This window comes from Xenopus tropicalis, chromosome 5 (genome assembly GCF_000004195.4).
Source record: "Xenopus tropicalis strain Nigerian chromosome 5, UCB_Xtro_10.0, whole genome shotgun sequence".
NCBI lineage: Eukaryota > Metazoa > Chordata > Amphibia > Anura > Pipidae > Xenopus > Xenopus tropicalis.
The window spans coordinates 145,404,696-145,429,087 of record NC_030681.2 but is presented as its reverse complement, the minus strand read 5'-3'; the positions used below and the strand labels follow the sequence as shown (position 1 = coordinate 145,429,087).

General features: G+C 44.5%; 1 protein-coding gene across 3 annotated transcripts in view; it reads right to left on the bottom strand.

Moving 5' to 3' along the window:
* Nucleotides 1–613: 613 nt before the first annotated feature.
* klhl29 (kelch like family member 29) overlaps nucleotides 614–24,392 on the bottom strand; it is a 580,607-nt gene continuing 556,828 nt past the window's right edge. For all 3 annotated transcript variants that reach the window (XM_002935976.5, XM_031902990.1, XM_012971232.3), the window contains 2 exons: nucleotides 12,556–12,700; nucleotides 614–6,475 (listed from right to left, as the gene is read on the bottom strand). In XM_002935976.5, the coding sequence (XP_002936022.1) occupies nucleotides 6,292–6,475; nucleotides 12,556–12,700 (329 nt within the window). In that variant the 3' untranslated portion in view covers nucleotides 614–6,291. The remainder of the gene's footprint in view (nucleotides 6,476–12,555; nucleotides 12,701–24,392) is intronic.

The following is a 24,392-nucleotide window of genomic DNA, read 5'->3' as shown; positions in this document are numbered from 1 at the left end:
CTTTCCAAATCCTTTTATGATTTGATTGGGGGAATTTACACTGGTAACACATGGAGCCATTACTATAGTCCCAGGGCTACCCTAGATCAGCCCACCACTTGCAAGCCTGAAGCTTTAGTCTAAACACCCATTATGCCCCCGGCAATAATACCGCAAACTACTCCACACAGCACCATGCCCAGCTCTTACGTGGCTTCCATGAACGTTGTCTTGGTGGCAAAGGAAACAATGTGACCCTGCTACTGTATATTCCATGGAGTACGGCACCAAAGTGTCCAATTTGTGGTCACAAAGAACAACAATAGAAAACTGGTTTCCAACCCTTAGTGACCAACCAACCGTGCCCAACAGTCTCCAAGTGACCGGGGAGAGAGATCTGATCTCATTTTCTGCTTTCAGTGATCATCCCTGTGATACTCAGTCTAAATGTGAATGAGGAACATCTTCTCCCAGCATCCTTTGCTTCTTCCCTTGGACCTTTCCATTATTAAAAAAGTTTTTTTTCCTTAACACAGTCACCCAACAGCCTTATTGTTTTTCATTTTTGAGATCTCTAGGCAACTGTAATGTCAAATGAGTTTTACTTCTTGGTTGAAAATAATGAGCCTTCAGCCTAGGTCTATAAATATATTTATTGTAATATAACAAGATCTTAACCATTAACATAAACTATGTACAGTACCATTACAGATAACCCTGTATTTCTATTATTCACAGAAAGTCTTGTATTTATTTCAGTGTGAGGAGCTGCGTGACGTGGAGTTTGTGTGTATGGAGTCTCTCCCTCGTATTCTAGGAACCTCCCTTGGAGGTAAAAGACCCGGAGACGCCATCTTGAAAAAAAAACAGCCTGCTTCAGGCAGATTGTAGCTTGTGCTCCTATAGTTAAAGGTTCACCCTCTGAAGGACCTAGAAGGTACTTGAAACACTTGTGCTTTTTTTTATTTTACATTTTTTAATCAAAGAATGCTTAGAATAAGAACAAAAATGTATACAAAAGATTTACATTCCCATACATCCCTTTCCATAACAGAGACACCTTCCAACCAACCAAGAGCGGTGCTACTGATCCACGTGAACTTGTACAGGGAGGTCAATGGAAGTCTGCGTTACCATTGGTCAATGGAAGTCTGTGTTACCGTTGGTCAATGGAAGTCTGTGTTACCATTGGTCAATGGAAGTCTGTGTTACCATTGGTCAATGGAAGTCTGCGTTACCATTGGTCAATGGAAGTCTGCGTTACCATTGGTCAATGGAAGTCTGCATTACCGTTGGTCAATGGAAGTCTGTGTTACCATTGGTCAATGGAAGTCTGCGTTACCATTGGTCAATGGAAGTCTGTGTTACCATGAATGAAACATTTGGGGCCAATCCCTGCTTTGTGTTCTTACAGCTGCCATATTGTCTTCTGCTGAAGAACCCGCCTCTTATTAGCATCCACCAGTGGTGAGTCGGACTGAAAACACTAGGGGTATCATGGTTGACTAGAATACCGGCACTTTGACCCAAGGTTTTATACATCAAAATCTCCCAAACAAACAGCCAAGAGTCCGGCTACTGATCTGCATGAACTAGTACAGGAAGGTCACTGGAAGTCTGCGTTACCATTGGTCAATGGAAGTCTGCATTAATGAAGTGTCTGGGGCCAATACCTGCTTTGTGTTCCTACAGCTTGCCTTACTATATTGTCTTCTGCTGAAGAACCAACCTCTCATTAGCGTTCACCAGTGGCTAGTTGGACTGAAAACACTTGGGATATATATCATGGTGAACTGAATTGCTGGCACTTTGACCCAAGATTCTGTAAATTTACCTGCCAATATGAATTGTGAACCCTTCCAGACTATACCATATGTAAGCTGCAGGTTTTCCTATATATGATCAGTCCTGTGAACTATGGGAGGGAAGTCGTTATAGGCAGAACAGGCCCTACCATTGTAGGGTTCTAGATATTGGACATATCCGGACACCACAATGTGGCATGGTAATCGTATAGAATTTCGGCCAGAAGACCACACAGAAGTCCGTAGGCTAGACATTTGGCCACAACAAGCACTCAGGTCCTGAGGAAGAAGTGTTACCTCCCGTACATCTTATTTATTTACTAAGGGTAGGGCCGAGGGGCAAAGCCTGCCAGGCATGTCCAACCTGAGGGGATCTCTACTGCCCCTCCCAGGAAGCATCACAGGTTGGACATTACTGAGTAGGACTGATTCTTCCCCCCCATGTATAGTAACTCCCAGGGCACCATGTTATTTCATTCCAATCCTGTATTTATCCCTCTGCAAACCCTAAGAATTGAATGGTCACTAGTACTTGTGCTATCAGGTATATGGGACCCGCTAGCAATGGCAAAGATCACACAATAACAACGTCCTTAGGGTCCGGCAAAGAGCCATTTGATAGGAAACATCTTTTAGTTATAAATATAATATATATATATATATATGCTGTCTTTCTCTCTGTGTTACATGTCATTGTACAGTAGCAGAACATTCAGATTGGTTAAGACCGGCAGGAAGACTAAACAGTTTTCTATAAAGTTTCTGGTCTACAATTTGCTTTCCGTTAAAATAATGCAGTAACATAAAAAGGCAATAAACAGTTTGTCAAAAAAAATAGCTTATAACAAGTGAATTATCTGAGAAAGATCCATCTGCGGGCGACAGGAACGCGTTGGTACAGTATCAACCGCTTATATTCAATATTATACAGGGTTTCACCCCATATTAAACCCCTGTTAGCGTTTATACATCCATTTGAGCCCATTATGTGCTCCACCAGTGTCCATTGCCTCATACCCCCATCCACTACTGGGCAAGAAGGGGGACTCATCTACAGGATATTAAGCAGAGAAGGGGGTCAAGTCACAGGATATTATATAGAAAAGGGGGTTAAGTTTCTGAACAGTATGCAGAACAGTGGGTTAAGTTACAGGATATTATGTAGTAAAGGGGGTCAAGTTACTGGATATTAAGCAGAATTGGGGGTTAAATTACATGGATACGGGCTATTATGCAGAGAAGGGGTTAAGTTACAGGATATTTATGCAGAGAAGGGGGTTAACAGTGGATATTATGCAGAGAAGGGGTTAAACTGCAGGATATTATGCAGAGAGGGGGTTAAGCTGCAGGATATTATATAGTAAAGGGGGTTAAGTTACTGAATATTATGCAGAACAGTGGGTTAAGCTATAGGACATTATTGGGGGAAGGGGGTTAAGTTACAGGATATTATGTAGTAAAGGGGGTCAAGTTACTGAATATTAAGTAGAATAGGGGGTTAAATTACATAATATAATGCAGAGAAGGGGGTTAAGGTACAGGAAATTATGGAGAACAGGGGGTTAAGGTACAGGATATTATGCAGAGAAGGGGGTTAAGGTACAGGATATTATGCAGAGAAGGGGGTTAAGGTACAGGATATTATGCAGAGAAGGGGGTTAAGGTACAGGATATTATGCAGAGAAGGGGGTTAAGGTATAGGAAATTATGGAGAACAGGGGGTTAAGGTACAGGATATTATGCAGAGAAGGGGGTTAAGGTACAGGATATTATGCAGAGAAGGGGGTTAAGGTACAGGAAATTATGGAGAACAGGGGGTTAAGGTACAGGATATTATGCAGAGAGGGGGTTAAGGTACAGGATATTATGCAGAGAAGGGGGTTAAGGTACAGGAAATTATGGAGAACAGGGGGTTAAGGTACAGGATATTATGCAGAGAGGGGGTTAAGGTACAGGATATTATGCAGAGAGGGGGTTAAGGTACAGGATATTATGCAGAGAGGGGGTTAAGGTACAGGATATTATGCAGAGAAGGGGGTTAAGGTACAGGTTATTATGCAGAGAGGGGGTTAAGGTACAGGATATTATGCAGAGAAGGGGGTTAAGGTACAGGTTATTATGCAGAGAAGGGGGTTAAGTTAGTATTTAAGGTTGGCTAGTGTAATGCAAATTTCCAGGACAAGAACACACTAATGTATTACAGGACACAAAGGAAACAGCCTCTTAAATGATTTCTTTTCTGGACAATAACTATAATGTAGCAGATGGGAATATTGACCTTTATGGTAGAATTAAAGGGCTGTATAACTGTACCCAAAATAAAATAATATGTTCCTGGAAACAGATATTTTGTAGCAACTTTGCAGCTGATTAAAATGAAGGGGGAGCTTTTTTTTCAGTATCCAAAGATATTGCTGTAAATATAAAACAAGGGGTTAAGGAACAGCTGCAGTACCACTTCTCACCAGATGCAGAAACCAGCCAGCTCTGCCATAGGGATGCAATAGAACAGCGCCAGAGGCTGACTGGGTGGCTGGAAAGGTAGAATGTTCCTATGTGAATTCTGCCAATATGTAACTCACTGTATGTACAGCATATCCCCAAGTAACCAACCATATAATCAGTCTGGGTTCACTTCCATATTAGCCATTAATTTAAGGGCTATAACAACTTTCAGTTAAATGTCAGGAGGTAGAAGAAGAGCATTTGACATTGGCCTTTATTATGGGTTGGAAGTCTTTTTATGCTGCCAGTCTGGAGTTTAACATTCCACATGGTTGCTATGCTCAGTGGCCCCAGCAACTGGAAAGCGTATTGGTTGTGAGGCTAGATATGTTATAATGACTGTTTATTACTTATTTGTTCTGTACAATATCAAATCCTTCCCAGCTATTGGGGTCAGTGACCCTAGCAACCAGATTATGAAATTCCAAATGCAGGATACTTAAGTCACAGTCGTGTATGGTTTATCTACTGTAAATATTACATTTCTGCTCGGCACCAATGGGGGTCGTTCCGCTTCCTTTAGGACCAGGAAACCATCCTACAAAGCATGGAAGGTCATTTAAAGAGACCCCGGACAAGTGCAAGAGCACTAAGGGGCAAAAAAGTGCACGTATGAAATCAGAGCCGTGGGGTGGGAAATCAGTGTTGGGAGGAGCACAGCAAGGCAGCCCTGTATTCATGGGGCGGGGCTCAGTTGTGCCGAGGAAGTAGACCCCACAGCCGTGCAGGGGTGCCCAAGGCTCAGATTTTTTTTCTTTACAGGGTAGGACCCCTGAAGTCACATCCCTGTGTATGTTATAGTGTAACTCTGCATAGAGTTGGGATGATTTTAGCCACAAAGTACATCTTGACCCCTGACACTAAACAGTGCCTCCAGTGGCCGGATTGTTAGAGCGCTTCCTTGGCCGTCCCAAGCACTAACTCTCCATTTATCCACACCTTGGGCCCTAGTTTGTTTAAATCAGAAAGAGAAACCATTCTAATCTATAACTGGTCAGTTTTATGCCCCCCCTTCCCCTTCAGTACTGAGCAGAAACAGAGAATAGGCGGAGCTAGATTACAGGTAACGCCTGATTGGAGAATCCTGCATGCATGTTAAATTGGCAGCACTGGGGTAAAGGCATAGGGAGCTGCTGTAAATGAATACAAACAAATATACCATGTTTTCCAATGGAATAGGGAGATGGAGTCAGCTGACATCCTTGAGTAGCGAATCACAGAGTTGAACACACTGAGCTGTAAACCATGGTTGTGAGGCCCCTGTATTCCTGGTTATTGTATAATTCAGCTACATATTGTACTTTCCGTAGCTATCTCTGCTTATCTAATAGATAGAGGAGAAGCAATATATATACTGGTAGGTCTCCGGCAGAATGCAGAAGGGTACCAAGGTGCCTACGGTAAATCTTCTCCTGATGTTCTTTGACAAACTGTTTTGGGGGTCAGCTTCCTCAGCGCCCACCCGTGAGATTATGCAGCAAGTAACCTAGAAAGCCCCCCCAGTATTCTCACCAGGGAGTTGGTAGAAGGATTATTTTGTACAATCAACCTGAAAAAACAAAAGACCATTAAAATCCTCACGTCTCTATGTAAAAATCAGATCAATAACCCACTCCATTATATGCAACCCCAGTAAAAAATATGGGAATCTATTGCACCGGCGGTGACAGCGAGTGCCACTATGGGACCGAGCGGGACACATCTGCCCCGTCAGTTACAGTTTTGTACATAGCTTGGAGCCCAAAGCTCCGGCATCACCCAAGGGTGAGGATGATCTTCTACATTCAATGTAGACTTTATTCAGTACCCGCAGAGGAAAACAAAACAAAAAATGTCCATCGTCCGTTTTTTTCTGCTCTTCTAAAAATGAAAAAAAAATAATAAAATGCTGCTAAAGCAGGGAAAAAAATATGGTTAACCTCTTCAGATCTGGCAATGGTCGCCGCTGAAAGGGTTAAAAAAAATTTTTAAAAAAGCTCTGCGTATGGACCGAGTTTCTCTGTCACCCGCTCTGAATGTATTTCTTTATCACTACACATCCATGGCGGAAAAGAGGGCAAGGCATGTTGGGTAATAGAGTCCACGTATTTGACTTTGGATCATAGAATTCCATGTTTCCGAGTGCTGGTCCCTCGCTGCTGACGATCCCCCCTGTGGCGTAGATTTTACCATCCAGGACCACGGCGCTACAGAGAGAAGGATAGGAAGAAAAGATGGATGAAAATGTTCATGGACAAAGCGACCTCCAGCCATTTCATTCATTACTTTTTATGTGGTTAGTGTGGCCAAATAACTAACTGTAGAAAAGGTGACTGGTGGGGGCCCAGGAGGTATAAGAACCCAGGAGGTACAGGGGCACAGGAGATACAGATGACCAAGAGGTATTGGGGCCCAGGAGGTATAAGAACTCAGGAGTTATAGGAACCCAGGAGGTATAGGAACCAAGGAGGTATAGGAACCCAGGAAGTATGAGAACTCAGGAGGTATAGGAACCCAGGAAGTATAAGAACCCAGGAGGTATAGGAACCCAGGAGGTATAGGAACCCAGGAAGTATAAGAACTCAGGAGGTATAGGAACCCAGGAGGTATAGGAACCAAGGAGGTATAAGAACTCGGGAGGTATAGGAACCCGGGAGGTATAGGAACCCAGGAAGTATAAGAACTCAGGAGGTATAGGAACCCAGGAGGTATAAGAACTCAGGAGGTATAGGAACCCAGGAGGTATAGGAACCCAGGAAGTATGAGAACTCAGGAGGTATAGGAACCCAGGAAGTATAAGAACTCAGGAGGTATAGGAACCCAGGAGGTATAAGAACTCAGGAGGTATAGGAACCCAGGAGGTATAAGAACTCAGGAGGTATAAGAACTCAGGAGGTATAGGAACCCAGGAGGTATAAGAACTCAGGAGGTATAGGAACCCAGGAGGTAAAGGAACCAAGGAGGTATAGGAATCCAGGAAGTATGAGAACTCAGGAGGTATAGGAACCAAGGAGGTATAAGAACTCGGGAGGTATAGGAACCCGGGAGGTATAGGAACCAAGGAGGTATAGGAACCCAGGAAGTATAAGAACTCAGGAGGTATAGGAACCCAGAAGGTATAAGAACTCAGGAGGTATAGGAACCCAGGAGGTATAGGAACCCAGAAGGTATAAGAACTCAGGAGGTATAGGAACCCAGGAGGTATAGGAACCCAGAAGGTATAAGAACTCAGGAGGTATAGGAACCCAGGAGGTATAGGAACCCAGAAGGTATAAGAACTCAGGAGGTATAGGAACCCAGGAGGTATAGGAACCCAGGAGGTATAAGAACTCAGGAGGTATAGGAACCCAGGAGGTATAGGAACCCAGGAGGTAAAGGAACCAAGGAGGTATAGGAATCCAGGAAGTATGAGAACTCAGGAGGTATAGGAACCAAGGAGGTATAAGAACTCGGGAGGTATAGGAACCCGGGAGGTATAGGAACCAAGGAGGTATAGGAACCCAGGAAGTATAAGAACTCAGGAGGTATAGGAACCCAGAAGGTATAAGAACTCAGGAGGTATAGGAACCCAGGAGGTATAGGAACCCAGAAGGTATAAGAACTCAGGAGGTATAGGAACCCAGGAGGTATAGGAACCCAGAAGGTATAAGAACTCAGGAGGTATAGGAACCCAGGAGGTATAGGAACCCAGAAGGTATAAGAACTCAGGAGGTATAGGAACCCAGGAGGTATAGGAACCCAGGAGGTATAAGAACTCAGGAGGTATAGGAACCCAGGAGGTATAGGAACCCAGGAGGTATAAGAACTCAGGAGGTATAGGAACCCAGGAAGTATGAGAACTCAGGAGGTATAGGAACCCAGGAAGTATAAGAACTCAGGAGGTATAGGAACCCAGGAGGTATAGGAACCCAGGAGGTATAAGAACCAAGGAGGTATAAGAACTTAGCAGGTATAGGGGCCCAGGAGTAGGGTTGCCACCTGGTAGGTATTTTACCGGCCTAGCCGGTAAATATGTTGCTTGATGGCAATGTTATTAATAGGGAAAAAACATAAAAATATAGGAAGGCCGGTATTTTTTTCCAGAAAAGGCGGTAACACCACCCAGGAGGTATAGGTGCCCTGTGGATCACCGAGTGATAAGCAATTTCAATATATTTATATAAGTTTAGGGGGGGCAGCAATTTTAAATTTTGCCACTGCAACTGTGCACTGAGACTGGCTTTATTACATTCACGTTGGGAGTGTGGAGCTGATTAAACTGCATTATATATATTTATATGTATGTTTTTCAGCAACTCTAAGATGCAGCTCCATCTGCCCTGGGGAAGCTCCCCCTGCCCTGGCCACAGTTATATTGAAATTGAATGTGGTGGCTGCAGCTTCAGACCCCTGCCCCTACATACTCCTGCCCCTACATACCCCCCTACATACCCCTGCCCCTACATACCCCCCTACATACCCCTGCCCCAGTAGTGCACTGTGTCACTTAATGGGTAGCTACAGCTCCATCTGCCTGTGTCGCAGTAGCATAAAATGACAATGGGGAAGCTGCTGCTCCATGTAGCTCCATCTGTAGCGTGCAATGACTCTGAATGGGATAGTTGCATCTCCATCTGCCCAGGCCACAGTACTATACAGTGACACTGAATGGAGTTACTCCAATGGCATTGGAAGGTGATTAGGAGGAAAAGGTAATTAAAATCTAAATAAATATTTAAAAAGGAACGAAATACTGACCCTATGACCTGTATTTCTGCCAATACCCATGACTGTATCCATCTAGTACAGGAATATGAATGATACATGAGATCTGTGAGTTCTGCAGTTCCCATAGTGCCGGGCTTTTGGGACACCCAGACATGCTAACGAGCTGTGCTCATTTATTATGAGGAAGGGCTGTCTGCCAATCAGTGCGTGCGAGTGGGTGCCCAGTGGGGGGGACCAAGTAGGAATATCAGCTGCCTTTGTGCGCCGTACCCTGCTGCCATAAATAACTGCACTCTCCCTACAGACAGACTGATCCTATCAATTTAACTACAACACCACCCAAACATGATACATATATATATATATATATTATGAGATTTGTGTATACATGGAATCTTGAAAATTAAGTTTCTGCTCCTTTTTCCCATCAAGCTTTACATTTAGTAGAAAAAAACGAATGATAAATATTTAGAGAAAACACTGTCTAGTAAATTATCATGGTACCAGCTGTGAATTTCCATCCAGCTGGCTCTGTGGAATATTGCGCCAGATGGAGGCTGCCAGTCAGTCAGACTGATGGATTTCAGCGAGTTATACGTGCAGGTACAGTTACCCTTTAAGGTTTAGCCAATCAAAAATGCAGGTTATTGCTCAGGGGATCAGTTGTGTGTGTCAGGGACAGGCTGGCAATGGAGGTTCCACTCAGGGACACAAAGGCCTTCATTGTTCGCTATATATACTGTAAATATTGATGCATAGCTCAAGTGTCTGCCACATTTTTTTCAAAGCTTAAATGTCTGCTGTATATTTCTGCTCTGGGGTAGGTTCAAACAGTGACGGGAAACGTGAACACTGCAGGTTACAGTAATCAGCCTTTATATAAAACTATATTTGTATAGTACGTATAGTATGTGCCATAGGATAATCCCATAATGAAACACTGCCATTTAATGACTAAAGTCTGTCCCTCTGGCTCATATGAGGCACGGTGCTCACACACAAGCCAAGGGCACACATACACGCTGGGTTACACCAGCCAATGAATGGAGACAGAGCTGTGCCTTTTTCTCCTACACTTCTTCCTGTTACAGTTAAAACTTGCTTTATTTCCTGTCAGGTGAAGGGTGATTGACACATAGAACATCACAAAATGGCGGCTCAAGGGCATTGTTTACTCCCACACTTCTTCCTGTTATAATTAAAACCTGCATTATTTCTTGTTAAAGAAAAGGGGGTTATGTAATAAAAGGCACTAAGTTTGCCCAGGAAACCCATAGCAACCAATCAGCAGGTAGAATTTACTGGTCACCTGTGTATTGGTTGCTATGGGTTACTGTTACTGAGCAAACTTAGTTTATTATATATGAGGGCTAATTGCTACAAAAATAGCAGCTCAGTGAAGTGTCTGGTAGTCTGAAGATGGCAGTATCAAAGGGACAATAGAGGAAAAAATAAATGTTGCACCTACTGTATAGGACAAGGATGCAATTATTTTCAGAATTTCTTGTATCTAGGATTGCTTTAGGAGGGCATATAAAGGGGCCTTATGAACCTTAGTACTTGTACTTTGACAGGAAGTCATGTGACATGAAAGAAAGGAACATGGGAAATGGCAGGAAGTTACAGGGGTAATAGAAGAGAGAAACACAAAATGACAAGAAATCATGTGACATGAAAGAAAGGAGAATGGGAAATGGCAGGAAGTAAAATTAAATGGCAGGAAGTCATGGAACATAGGAGATTACAGATAGTAACGTGAAAGGACAGGAAGCATTGGGACATGGATGGAAATAACATGGGAAATGGCAGGAAGTAACATGGGACATTACAGAGAGTAACATGGAAGGACAGGACGTCATGGGACATGGAAGGAAATATAATGAGAAATGGCAGGAAGTCATGGGACATGGAAGGAAATATAATGGGAAATGTCAGGAAGTCATGGGACATGGAAGGAAATATAATGGGAAATGGCAGGAAGTCATGGGACATGGAAGGAAATATAATGGGAAATGGCAGGAAGTCATGGGACATGGAAGGAAATATAATAAGAAATGGCAGAAAGTCATGGGACATGGAAGGAAATATAATGAGAAATGGCAGGAAGTCATGGGACATGGAAGGAAATATAATGGGAAATGGCAGGAAGTCATGGGACATGGAAGGAAATATAATAAGAAATGGCAGGAAGTCATGGGACATGGAAGGAAATATAATGAGAAATGGCAGGAAGTCATGGGACATGGAAGGAAATATAATGGGAAATGGCAGGAAGTCATGGGACATGGAAGGAAATATAATGGGAAATGGCAGGAAGTCATGGGACATGGAAGGAAATATAATAAGTAATGGCAGGAAGTCATGGGACATGGAAGGAAATATAATGAGAAATGGCAGGAAGTCATGGGACATGGAAGGAAATATAATGGGAAATGGCAGGAAGTCATGGGACATGGAAGGAAATATAATGGGAAATGGCAGGAAGTCATGGGACATGGAAGGAAATATAATGGGAAATGGCAGGAAGTCATGGGACATGGAAGGAAATATAATGGGAAATGGCAGGAAGTCATGGGACATGGAAGGAAATATAATGAGAAATGGCAGGAAGTCATGGGACATGGAAGGAAATATAATGGGAAATGGCAGGAAGTCATGGGACATGGAAGGAAATATAATGGGAAATGGCAGGAAGTCATGGGACATGGAAGGAAATATAATGGGAAATGGCAGGAAGTCATGGGACATAGAAGGAAATATAATGGGAATGGCAGGAAGTCATGGGACATGGAAGGAAATATAATGGGAAATGGCAGGAAGAAATGGGACATGGAAGGAAATATAATGGGAAATGGCAGGAAGTCATGGGACATGGAAGGAAATATAATGGGAATGGCAGGAAGTCATGGGACATGGAAGGAAATATAATGGGAATGGCAGGAAGTCATGGGACATGGAAGGAAATATAATGGGAAATGGCAGGAAGTCATGGGACATGGAAGGAAATATAATGGGAATGGCAGGAAGTCATGGGACATGGAAGGAAATATGGCAGGAAGTAGCATGCAAGGGAAAAGGAATGAAGCTTTCAGCCCACATCAGTAAGTAATGTTAGAATGTGGGTTGGGTTCTCTGGCTGTATGGAATTCTATACCCTGAGTAGGATTGCTATACTGTATATACAGGGATTTGCTTTAGTAATTTGCTTGCCCGGCCAATTGGTTTGGGTCACTCAGCCAGCAGCTGGACCTGTCAAGCCAAGTGATTGCAATCAGTGTGAAGGAAAAACCTAGTCGACTAATGTCTCCCATCAGTTTAGTGTGTGTGGGTGCTCCTGTCAGGGCCCTATGATACAATCTGCTCCCTATGGCCACAGGCAGCCAATTGATCAGGCACCAAATGCCTTGCAGCCACACAAAGTTCCGTTGCTCAGAGAACATCATACAATTGACATGCTTGTGGGTAACATATCTATTGCCTCGTCAGTTCTATTACCAGTTCGTCCAATAAGCCACGTCCCATTTACCCATAAATCCCCTTGTGTTCTCCTTATTACACGCTTCAGCTGCATCTCTCTCACCTGCAGAACTGCCTGGAGTGATTCATGTTGGGCCCGGCTTTTATATTCCCCTTCTCAGGGTCATAGATTGTAGTCGCTCTGGCGTAAGCCCCTCCGAGGATAAAGATGAAGCCATTGAGAGTGACCGCTGGGGCATATTTATTATCTGTCAGACAGGAAGGAGAAATAGGGACTGTTAGAAGGTTCTTGCCAAGCAATTGAGCATTAAACCTGCTTAAATGGAGTTTAATGAAGATGAAGGTGGAGAAGGCCAGATATAAGGCTGACAACAAAGCAGCATACACAGGGCACACTTCCATAGACACTGACATTCAGAGAAAAGGTGCTCTTATAAATAGCATAGAAAGGGTTCCTATACAGTATGGGCAGTCAGACACCAGCAGCATTAATGCCAGACTGTGGTGCTGCCCTGTTGCAGTCTGCAGAGGGTACTGCATCTAACTGCAAGTGACAAAGCTATCAATTCTGACAACAACCTCATTTGTAGCGACTTGACCTCTACTTTCAATCAGCCCATAGAAGTCCTGGGCCGCTACATATATATATACTTTAAATTATATCCTTTCAAATGGAGCTTAGTGATGTCATCAGTTATAATCAGTGCTTAGTGATGTTACTTCTGTCACGTGACTCTGAAACTTGTGTATTACAATAAATAAAGTACCCCCTGTTGTAAAATATAAGGATATTAGAAGTTACCTTTGAGTTCCATGCCCTGTATAAAAGCACTTGGCCTCGGCCTCATACTTTTATATGGTCATGAAACTCCTCTGTGACTTATAATATCCCTATATTTTACAACAGGGGGGTACATTATTTAATATAAATGTACTTTAAAGTCACATGATCTGAAAGAAACAAATGTATTAGCAATTCACATCCCCCATATCAATGTGTGTCACAGTTCTAAAGGGACCGAAATGTGTTGCTGTGGGGGATGCTTTCAATTGCTAATAAATTTGTTTTTCTCTATTTTGTGAGCACTTCCAGATTGTGTGACTTTGTGAATTGAACAAGAAGCACCCAGAGTTTGGCTATGATTTGGTAAATATTAGTTGTTTATTATATATTTATATGATATATACACATGTAGGGAACTGAAGGTAGTTACCATTTATCTCATAATAACAATTTACGGTTGGGAGGGGGAGATGTTTCTGTATCCTGGGTTACAGTATTTTCAGTAATTGGCCAGTAGATGTCATTGTTCTATTCAATAAAATGAGAAGCCAACATCCGCTTTGTCTCCAGGATGAGAGTCAGGATAGGGCCACAAGTGTACAGACTCAGGCACTACTGTAGCTCGCCCAGGTTCCACGTAAAGGGCCTGATATTTGGGGTTGGACACTGATGACTAAATCCACTGTTCAATTATTGACCCCCGATGGGTAAAGCAGTGGCTGTGTTCTATGTACTTTATGTAATTTATTTTCATGTTTTTCTTCCCCAAGGAAGGAACAGCCTCCCATTCAGTCCCCTACATTCTAGTTCAACTGCACCGTGAGCCCTGCCAATCACTGCTATTATACTCGCGCGTTTCCCAGAGAAGCAATTTCCAGTGCCTCCTGGCAGCGGGGAGAGGGGCGACCCACAGTTGTTGGGCTGTGCTGACCTTAGGTAAATACAGAATGTTACTGTGATGGAATTGTTAGAGCCCTGTGTCATTACAGGAATGGGCAGTTGTGACTACACAGCAGTTCTGCAGGGGCCTATACTGAGTGCCAAGCGCCAGCACTAGAGTGCATGACAGTAAAGGGTCGGCCTAATTAACTCTTTCACTGTCCATATTGATTTCTGGCTGTGGCGCTTAATTAAGCCTTTGACTATTAACAAAGTGGCACTTAATGGCACGGCAATGTTTGACCTGCAGCTTTGCGCAGATTTATATCATTAGCCAATAAATACGCTGCCTGCTGAAGACATTGTAGACGGGGCAGAAACAAGAAAGGGGGTCAGGGGCAAAGGGTGAGAGAAAGTGGATACAGAGAATAAGTGAAACCGGTACTAAGGGCCAAAAAGTAGAAATAATTGGCAGTTAAGGGGGAAATAAACCTAAAATCAAATTTTACCTAATGAAAAATGTAATTCTAAGCAACTTTCAACTGTACATCTATTAAGGTTATCTATATATATATAATTGGAATTGAAAGACGTGTCTGTTTGTCACTTTTTTAGTCTCTGCCCCCAGGTTGCCGTGACTTTCGAAGCTGAAGGCAGCTGATTAACAGACCAGCGTAGAAGCATGCCAGACTGATTCTGTTACTCTAACAAAGGACAGAAGCAGAGAATAGAGAAGGACACACAGACGCTGCTGCCAATAGGAACTACACTTTAAAAGCAAAGGACATGGGTAATGAATGTAGGTTGGAAAGTTGCTCAGGAAGACATTTTCTTCAGCAGGGCTGCATGTTTGGAGTTTACTTCCCCTTTAATAAGGTTCTTTTTGTTGTTGGGCAGGCTCAGCAGGTGCATAGCTGAGCTGATCCGTAGCAGCCCCAGTGCAGAGCAGAAAATGAAGCCAGAGGGACGGGGAACGGTTAATGGGCGCACATGTCCTAGCACTACATACAGCCGCCCAACCCTCCTCAGAAAATGTTCATTTTAGCAAACTGTTTGGGTGGAACCGCCATCCCATTTCATGCTTCCACACAGCCACTGACCAGAAAATTGCTAAGATTTAATGCCTTTTCCCATCTAAACCCCCCCACAACCTCTCTGTCAGTAGGTGTCACTGCGAGTCCACAGCACCTCTCTCCCCCCCCTGCGCCCGAGGATGTGCCCTAATTAATGCCAACTCCCATGGTCTCGGTGTGCTGATAGGGACATGGGCCAGAGTAAGGCTGCAAGCCGGGCCCCCTCCCTCATAATGAACTCCAATCTGTTTATTTACAGCCACGCAGCACAGGCAGCCATGATGCACGGCAAATTACATGGCAGAATCCTTTGTTACAGGGGGAAACAATTCCCAGTGCCGCAGCTGCATGCAGGGAGTGTATAAATGAGCCCATCTATGGAAAAAATAGTCCATGCATCTGCCTCTGAATGTCCTCTCTGGGGATTGGTTATAATATAGGGAAAGGTATATACACTGGGTGACGGCAAGGCACCCACAGGACATTAGGGAAGGTACCAAACTTTCTCAGACTCATCTAAGCAGTCTGGGAAACTGTGGGATAGCGTGTATAGTAAGGCAAGATGGCTGTCGTTAAACTACACTTCCCAGCATCCACTAGCAACTATAAGGCCAACATTGATCTTCTGTTATATATATATATATATATATATATATATCTATAAATATATATAATATGTGTGTATATCTTTATTTATAAAGTGCTACTTATATACGCAGCGCTGTACAGTAGAATAGATTAATACAAACAGGGGGTTATTAAGATAATAATAGATAAATACAAAGTATAACAATAAATACAAATAAATACAAGATACAGTTGCAATAAGTTAAGTGTCAAAGACACAAGAGGATGGAGGTCCCTGCCCCGTAGAGCTTACAATCTATATTATATATAGTATAAATATATATATAGTATAAATGCAGCAATTAGAGCCCTTTGAGTTATCAGTAGCTGCGGATGCAATGGAAGCGGCTGTGATGCACGGAGGGCGCCTCAGGCAATCTAACGAACACTAGAACTGTAATTTCTCCTCCCGAGCAGGTGCATACTATTATCTACCCCTCAGGCTGAAATACAGTGCACGTAATGGCAGCCGCTGCGTGTATAATGGATAAATGTATATCTGAGGCTAATGTTTCAGTGTCTGTTTAAGAGGGAAGTCATAGGGACAAATCAGCGGGAGCTGTATGGTGCTGCTTTGCATTACTGACACTCTCACTTTGTTAGGCTGATTAATATATCCATTTGTAACCCGACCCATAATTACAGCCATTCATATTGCGTCATAAATTCCGCCTCCTGCCACTAGGGGGAGCACGCATTCAGAACGCCTGCTAAAGTTCTTGAAAAGTGGCTTTGCTGCAAAGTGACCAGCTATTAGAGGACACAACCGTCTCAGCATTCAGGTCTCAAATAACTGTTACAGCTTTGTGAAACCAGAACAATAATTTTGGCAATAGAAAAAAAAAAATATTAGATACTATGATTTTTTCTATCAATGTGTCTTAGCTATCAAGTACAGTTACGTTCAGGAGCACAAAGGGCTGTTTGGAAGAGTCGCTGCTTCACCATCACATGTATCTGGATTTAGGGCAGTTAAAGCCTTTGGCTGCCTTACATTGTATTCTAGAGGTTTTATTATTGACACCCCGCTCCATTTCCTGGCAACAGCCTTCCCATCAGCCCTCCCCTGGAGTAGAATATGCGGAATGTATTAAAAGAAATCCATCAGCAAATTGGACATGTTCTTCCATGTTGTCTTCATTATGAAAGTCTCCAGGGTTAAGCACCCTGCCCTGCCGTGACGGGAGGCTCATTCTCTTTCTTGGTTATGGCGACAGACTGTGTGCTCTTATCTATTGCCAAAAATAGGTGTCATATACAGAAAAACGGTGGCAAGGCTTAAATAGCCACTAGTATGACTGCATTAGATACAGTGCTCTACAGGGTAAAAATGAAGAGCAGCCCTACTCTCACCTTCCAGATTCCTCCACCCCTGCACTCAGAATGCGGATAATCTCTGACTCGCCTCAGCGGAGCCGGCTGGCTAAGCTGCCCATACACATACCAATAAAATCATAGAATGAGAAGCTTTGGGTACGTGGACAGAAGACCAGAACCATGTAACATGGATACTGGTTGGTTCATCAATCAGGCAAGTTTGAAAACCTAAATCTCATCTGCTGATGTTGGCAACCAAGGCAAAATGGCCTAGTTGCCCTGTTCCACATTGCTCCATAGCTGTTTGACCCATGGGCTGGTCAGATACCATACAGGACAGCGCATAGCCACTTTGGTGATGGAGCTAATGCTTCTAAACTTTGTTTAGAATGCCTGTGGATTGTGGCCCCTGCAAATCATGGTATATACCAGGGATCCCCAACCTTTCTTACTCGTGAGCCACAGTCAAATGTAAAAAGACTTGGAGAGCAACACAAGCACCATAAAAGTTCATGGAGGAGCCAAATAAGGGCTGTGATTGGCTATTAGGGGCCTCTATGCACCCTATCAGCTTACAGGGGCTTTATTTGGTAGGAAATCTTGTTTTTATTCAACCAAAACTTGCCCCCAAGTCAGGAATTCAAAAATAACTCCCTGGTTTGGGGGCACAGAGAGCAACATCCAAGGGGTTGGGGAGCAACATGTTGCCCTGAGCCACTGGTTGGGGATCACTAGTATATACAGTACCACCATCATGGCTGCTCTGTTTGCTATGAACAAGCCACCAAGCCCTAGTACCATAGAAGCAGTGCACTATATAAATATTTCCTTTTATCCAACTGATAAAATACCCAGATATGTGAGGTCTCTGTGCCGACAGGAGGTTTAGTATATAAACTGAAATAGATATAAACCTTTCCCCCAAATGTAGTTACTGCTAATTCTCCATATACAGCGTGGCCTGGCGGTGCGTCTGTGTATATATGCAGGCCATCTATCATGACACAGTGAAAGTAATCCGTGTATGGTGTGGAATAAACATGGGAGCACCGTGACCTACAAACCAAACTGGAAGGAAACTACAGGCTTCCCCCTGTGACTGCCCCCATGTCAGCTCCTCACATACAAACGTGCTCATTTACTCCAAAGATGAGGGACATTTCCTAAGCGGGTCAGGAGCACGTGCTGCCCCAAAGTGCCATCTAATAGGCTTCATTACAGCACAGGAACGTGCAGGCTTCCCAGGCAAGTGTCAGCTCTCTGATACACACCATCTCCTCAGGGACACAATTATACACCAGCACCACGCACTCTGCTGCACTTGTACCGCCACTTTATTTTCTTGTTTTCACAGGAACCCTGTGCTCTCTGATACCCATTAAGGAAAGGCCAGAAGCTACTTACAGAATTCAGCCCCAAAATGCCACTTTTTGCAGGTTTGATGCCAGTCCGTGTGTCTGCTCAATGGGCTACTTCTGTCAGTTTGAAAAGTGTTTCCAACACACTTGTACTACAGATATCCACATTCTTAGTTTACCCTAAACACTTCCAAGTGCTATCAGCTTTAGTGCCCAGCTCCACTGAGTTATATATGTAGCCCACGTTTGCAGATTCTATGGCACTACCTATTGGAGCACTATACTTTGGCGCTACAGGAGTCCTGAGCCCCCGCTTACTATGGGGGTTAACAGGGATTTCTCCCTTTAATGGCATGCCTCCACCCAGGGATGATCTTATGGAACTATAACCCACACCCTGGGAACTTAATGTGTCAGTAGTACCTCTGCCTGGGATCCACACACAACCCCCAGCACCTTGCCCCTCCCTGGGGTAGTTGCTTACCGGCAGGTAGGTGATCCTTGTTGCAGGAAAGATCCAGATACACAGATAATATGATGAATCAGATAAGATGCTTTATTCAGGCAGAACCTCTCCAGGAGTGGCACATACAAATCAATCACAGCATGCAGGGCATTTACTCCTCACTTCTCATTGAGAACCTTTTCCTGTTGGGCAACTCACGGTACTCCCGCCAAGTGTTCCCTTTAGGTGATCTCCCCGGTACTCGCGCCAGCAGGCATCCCCTCTTGAGGTCCTCCCCGGTACTCACGCTAGGCAGCCTCACCACAGGCGACCCACTCCGGTACTCACGCCTAAGCCCCCTCAGATCCAGCCTCCTGGACTAGCGGTGACCTTGTCCACCTACCTAGCCACTTGTGGCCCTGCACTCCAGCAGATGTAACGCTGGGAGGTCTTAACCTCACTACCACTCCTGGAGGGGCAATGTCCGCCCATTCTAGCTAGGTGACCTACATATCACTCCTAGAATGATCTCTTACAGAACTTCTATCTCTAAACTGTACATGGGGTACTCCTTACTGGAGCAGTCCCCAAAATGTCTGGCCCACAGCACATGGCTGCTTCCCCTTATATGGGCCTATGCACCACCCTGTGGCCATAACCCGAACTACAGGTATACTCCCTGTTAACTATTTAGAACCCAGTCATCCCAGTGTCCCTGTTAACTAGCACCACCCTGTGGCCTGTCCTAGGGGTGTCTGTCCTAAGGGCCCATTTTTGGTAAACCCCTACATATACATTATAAGGGACCATATACCCCCTACTGTAAATGATAAGGATATTAGAAGTCACTGAGGGGTTCTGGGCCCATTGAAAAGGCACAAGGCTGCAGGCTGAGTTATACAGGGAACTCTGAGTATCACTCATGTATTATAAGGGATAATGTACCCCCTACTGTAAATGATAAGGATATTAGCAGTCACTGAGGGGTTCTGTGCCCATATAAAGGCACAAGGCTGCAGGCTGAGTTATACAGGGAACTCTGAGTATCACTCATGTATTATAAGGGATAATGTACCCCCTACTGTAAATGATAAGGATATTAGCAGTCACTGAGGGGTTCTGTGCCCATATAAAGGCACAAGGCTGCAGGCTGAGTTATACAGGGAACTCTGAGTATCACTCATGTATTATAAGGGATAATGTACCCCCTACTGTAAATGATAAGGATATTAGCAGTCACTGAGGGGTTCTGTGCCCATATAAAGGCACAAGGCTGCAGGCTGAGTTATACAGGGAACTCTGAGTATCACTCATGAATTATAAGGGATAATTTACCCCCTACTGTAAATTATAAGGATATTATGCCTTAAAATACAAGGCTACAGTTTATATGAGGTAATGGCTTTTGTGTATTATGACACAGCCATACACATAGTTAAGGCTGAATCTATTTACAGGCACATAATGCATATGCTAGTTCTCCAGGACACTAAATTGCATGTTTCCCATTACAAACATCTAATAAATGCAGGAACAAGCCCACTTTGATGTGCAGAGAGGAGAAATACATTTCGCACAACATAAGTAATAACTGTTACCCATGAAACACTTCCTTATGGATGTATTGTCAGCTCTTCTGAAACTAAAGACACACTGAACCTTCTAGTCTAATCCCAGTGACTACAATCCACACTCACTCTTCTCTATTCTCTCCAAGGTCACAAGATGCACGCTCTAACTCATTAATCATGGGCTGGAGACAGAAGCACCGTGATACAGAGATTTGTCTGATAAAGACTAATTTACTTCCTTGTAGTCAGAATACTAAGTGACGAGCTAGAGGAAATTATATATGGTGCCTATAGTAGCAGTGGGGGGATAATAGCCTCTGGGAAGGGACTGGGGCTGTGGGATAGCAGGTATAGTAGGGAGAGATGGTGCCTATAATAGCAGTGGGGGGATAATAGCCTCTGGGAAGGGACTGGGGCTGTGGGATAGCAGGTATAGTAGGGAGAGATGGTGCCTATAGTAGCAGTGGGGGGATAATAGCCTCTGGGAAGGGACTGGGGCTGTGGGATAGCAGGTATAGTAGGGAGAGATGGTGCCTATAGTAGCAGTGGGGGGGATAATAGCCTCTCGGAAGGGACTGGGGCTGTGGGATAGCAGGTATAGTAGGGAGAGATGGTGCCTATAGTGGCAGTGGGGGGATAATAGCCTCTGGGAAGGGACTGGGGCTGTGGGATAGCAGGTATAGTAGGGAGAGATGGTACCTATAGTAGCAGTGGGGGGGATAATAGCCTCTGGGAAGGGACTGGGGCTGTGGGATAGCAGGTATAGTAGGGAGAGATGGTGCCTATAGTAGCAGTGGGGGGATAATAGCCTCTGGGAAGGGACTGGGGCTGTGGGATAGCAGGTATAGTAGGGAGAGATGGTGCCTATAGTAGCAGTGGGATAATAGCCTCTGGGAAGGGACTGGGGCTGTGGGATAGCAGGTATAGTAGGGAGAGATGGTGCCTATAGTAGCAGTGGGGGGGATAATAGCCTCTGGGAAGGGACTGGGGCTGTGGGATAGCAGGTATATTAGGGAGAGATGGTGCCTATAGTAGCAGTGGGGGGGATAATAGCCTCTGGGAAGGGACTGTGGCTGTGGGATAGCAGGTATAGTAGGGAGAGATGGTGCCTATAGTAGCAGTGGGGGGATAATAGCCTCTGGGAAGGGACTGGGGCTGTGGGATAGCAGGTATAGCAGGGAGAGATGGTGCCTATAGTAGCAGTGGGGGGATAATAGCCTCTGGGAAGGGACTGGGGCTGTGGGATAGCAGGTATAGTAGGGAGAGATGGTGCCTATAGTAGCAGTGGGATAATAGCCTCTGGGAAGGGACTGGGGCTGTGGGATAGCAGGTATAGTAGGGAGAGATGGTGCCTATAGTAGCAGTGGGATAATAGCCTCTGGGAAGGGACTGTGGGATAGCAGGTATAGTAGGGAGAGATGGTGCCTATAGTAGCAGTGGGGATAATAGCCTCTGGGAAGGGACTGGGGCTGTGGGATAGCAGGTATAGTAGGGAGAGGTGGTGCCTATAGTAGCAGTGGGGGGGATAATAGCCTCTGGGAAGGGACTGTGGCTGTGGGATAGCAGGTATAGTAGGGAGAGATGGTGCCTATAGTAGCAGTGGGGGGATAATAGCCTCTGGGAAGGGACTGTGGCTGTAGGATAGCAGGTATAGTAGGGAGAGATGGTGCCTATAGTAGCAGTGGGGGGATAATAGCCTCTGGGAAGGGACTGGGGCTGTGGGATAGCAGGTATAGTAGGGAGAGATGGTGCCTATAGTAGCAGTGGGGGGATAATAGCCTCTGGGAAGGGACTGGGGCTGTGGGATAGCAGGTATAGTAGGGAGAGAGGGTGCCTATAGTAGCAGTGGGGGGATAATAGCCTCTGGGAAGGGACTGGGGCTGTGGGATAGCAGGTATAGTAGGGAGAGATGGTGCCTATAGTAGCAGTGGGGGGATAATAGCCTCTGGGAAGGGACTGGGGCTGTGGGATAGCAGGTATAGTAGGGAGAGATGGTGCCTATAGTAGCAGTGGGGGATAATAGCCTCTGGGAAGGGACTGGGGCTGTGGGATAGCAGGTATAGTAGGGAGAGATGGTGCCTATAGTAGCAGTGGGATAATAGCCTCTGGGAAGGGACTGGGGCTGTGGGATAGCAGGTATAGTAGGGAGAGAGGGTGCCTATAGTAGCAGTGGGGGGATAATAGCCTCTGGGAAGGGACTGGGGCTGTGGGATTTATTCTTATTACCTACATACTGAGTAGTGCTATACAAAACAAGGCTATAGATATGAAACATATAAATTACAAATACTGACAGATGCAGTAGATTAAGAGGGCCCTGCGCATTAGAGCTTACAATCTAAAATCAATTACAATCTGGATAGCAGCTATAGTGGCAAAAACAGCACAAGATGGCGACAGCAACTTGTGTATAAAAAACAAACTCCTAAATAATATTATTCTCGTTGCTATAAATATAATTGTAGAAGGGCTGAATCTATTTACCTACATGCAGATATAAATTCGAGAATAATAAATATTAATGTGGAAGGGAGATCAAAACACACAAATGTGCCGTATTCTCCATTTGCGATTCACCCGTTCAATTACTGCCGGGATTGCAGCGTTTCTCCCCTGTGCTATTCTGTGTAGCTGTCACGGCCCACAATTTAAATAGCAAACTTCCAGAGCCGCGTTAGATTTGAAGTTAATGAAGCGGCGGCAGCGGCGGCGGAGAGAACAGGTGAAGCAATGTAAATAGCCCCATATAATTAAACAAGGGAAAGATTTGTGCTCACTCTGTTTTTATAGGAATAAACAAGAGCAATGTAAGATCTGACAAAGGATCATTTAAAATGATGGGGGCTTGAAACCCCCATTTGACTTGGGAATAAAATGTATATATATTGTAAATATATTGGTCATGTGTACAACTGTAGGGACTTAATCTGTTCTTTGCCTGCAGGAATTTGTTTGCCACCTCCAAGATGGCTGCTGCTTCCTGCCCTGCAGAGTGAGGTCATCAGTCTGCTCCTCCCACTCTTTGGCTGTAGGAAGAAGGCCCCACCCAGTAGTGGAAATGAGAACATGAGGAGTGGGGCCCTGGGGTTTGAATAGGGCACAGGTCCAGGTCCTATTAACCCTAATTATCCCGCAGAGGACTCAGTTTTTTGTTACTGTAATTGTGAATCCTTATCCAGGGAGGGAATTCTTGTGATTAGCCAGGATAAAGTGTTTTATATGTGGAAATTATAACTGATCCAGATGATCGTTTGTCCATCTATTAATCTGCTGACTCAGTGTTGGACTGGGGTGTCTGGGGCCCACAGGGGTTGCCACCTCGTACGCCCCTCACCCCAGATATGAACTCTTCCACTTCTCATAGCCTAAACCCCACACACTATGCACTGCGTATCGCGTACCTCCTTGTCTGGTTTTCCAAATTAGGATTCTATTAGATTCTATCACATCATAACCCTGCCCCGTCATCATCAGTCATGCCCCTGATGTCACCTGCCGCACCCCACAACGTCACCGCCCACCCCGGTGTTGGTTTCTGAGCTGCCATGTAATGTGAATCTGAATCAATATTTATTCAGCCTTGTATTATGAATTTGATATTCTATATATACTGTATATTGTATATACAGTATATTGGGTTGACCTCTAAGCTCAGGTAAGTGCCAGCAGCACAGAGTATGGGCAGGGAATCAGCAGAAAAGAAGATTGGGGGCTACTGGGCATCTTATAGTAAAGAGAAGTTCCAAGACCAACATCCATTTTTCTTAATGATATGGCCACTTTGAATGACACAATGGGTTTATGAAAAATATGGCCAGGGGTAAATCGACATGACCCCCCCATAAGGGGTTTTACCTAAAAGAAAACTATACCCCCAGAATGAATA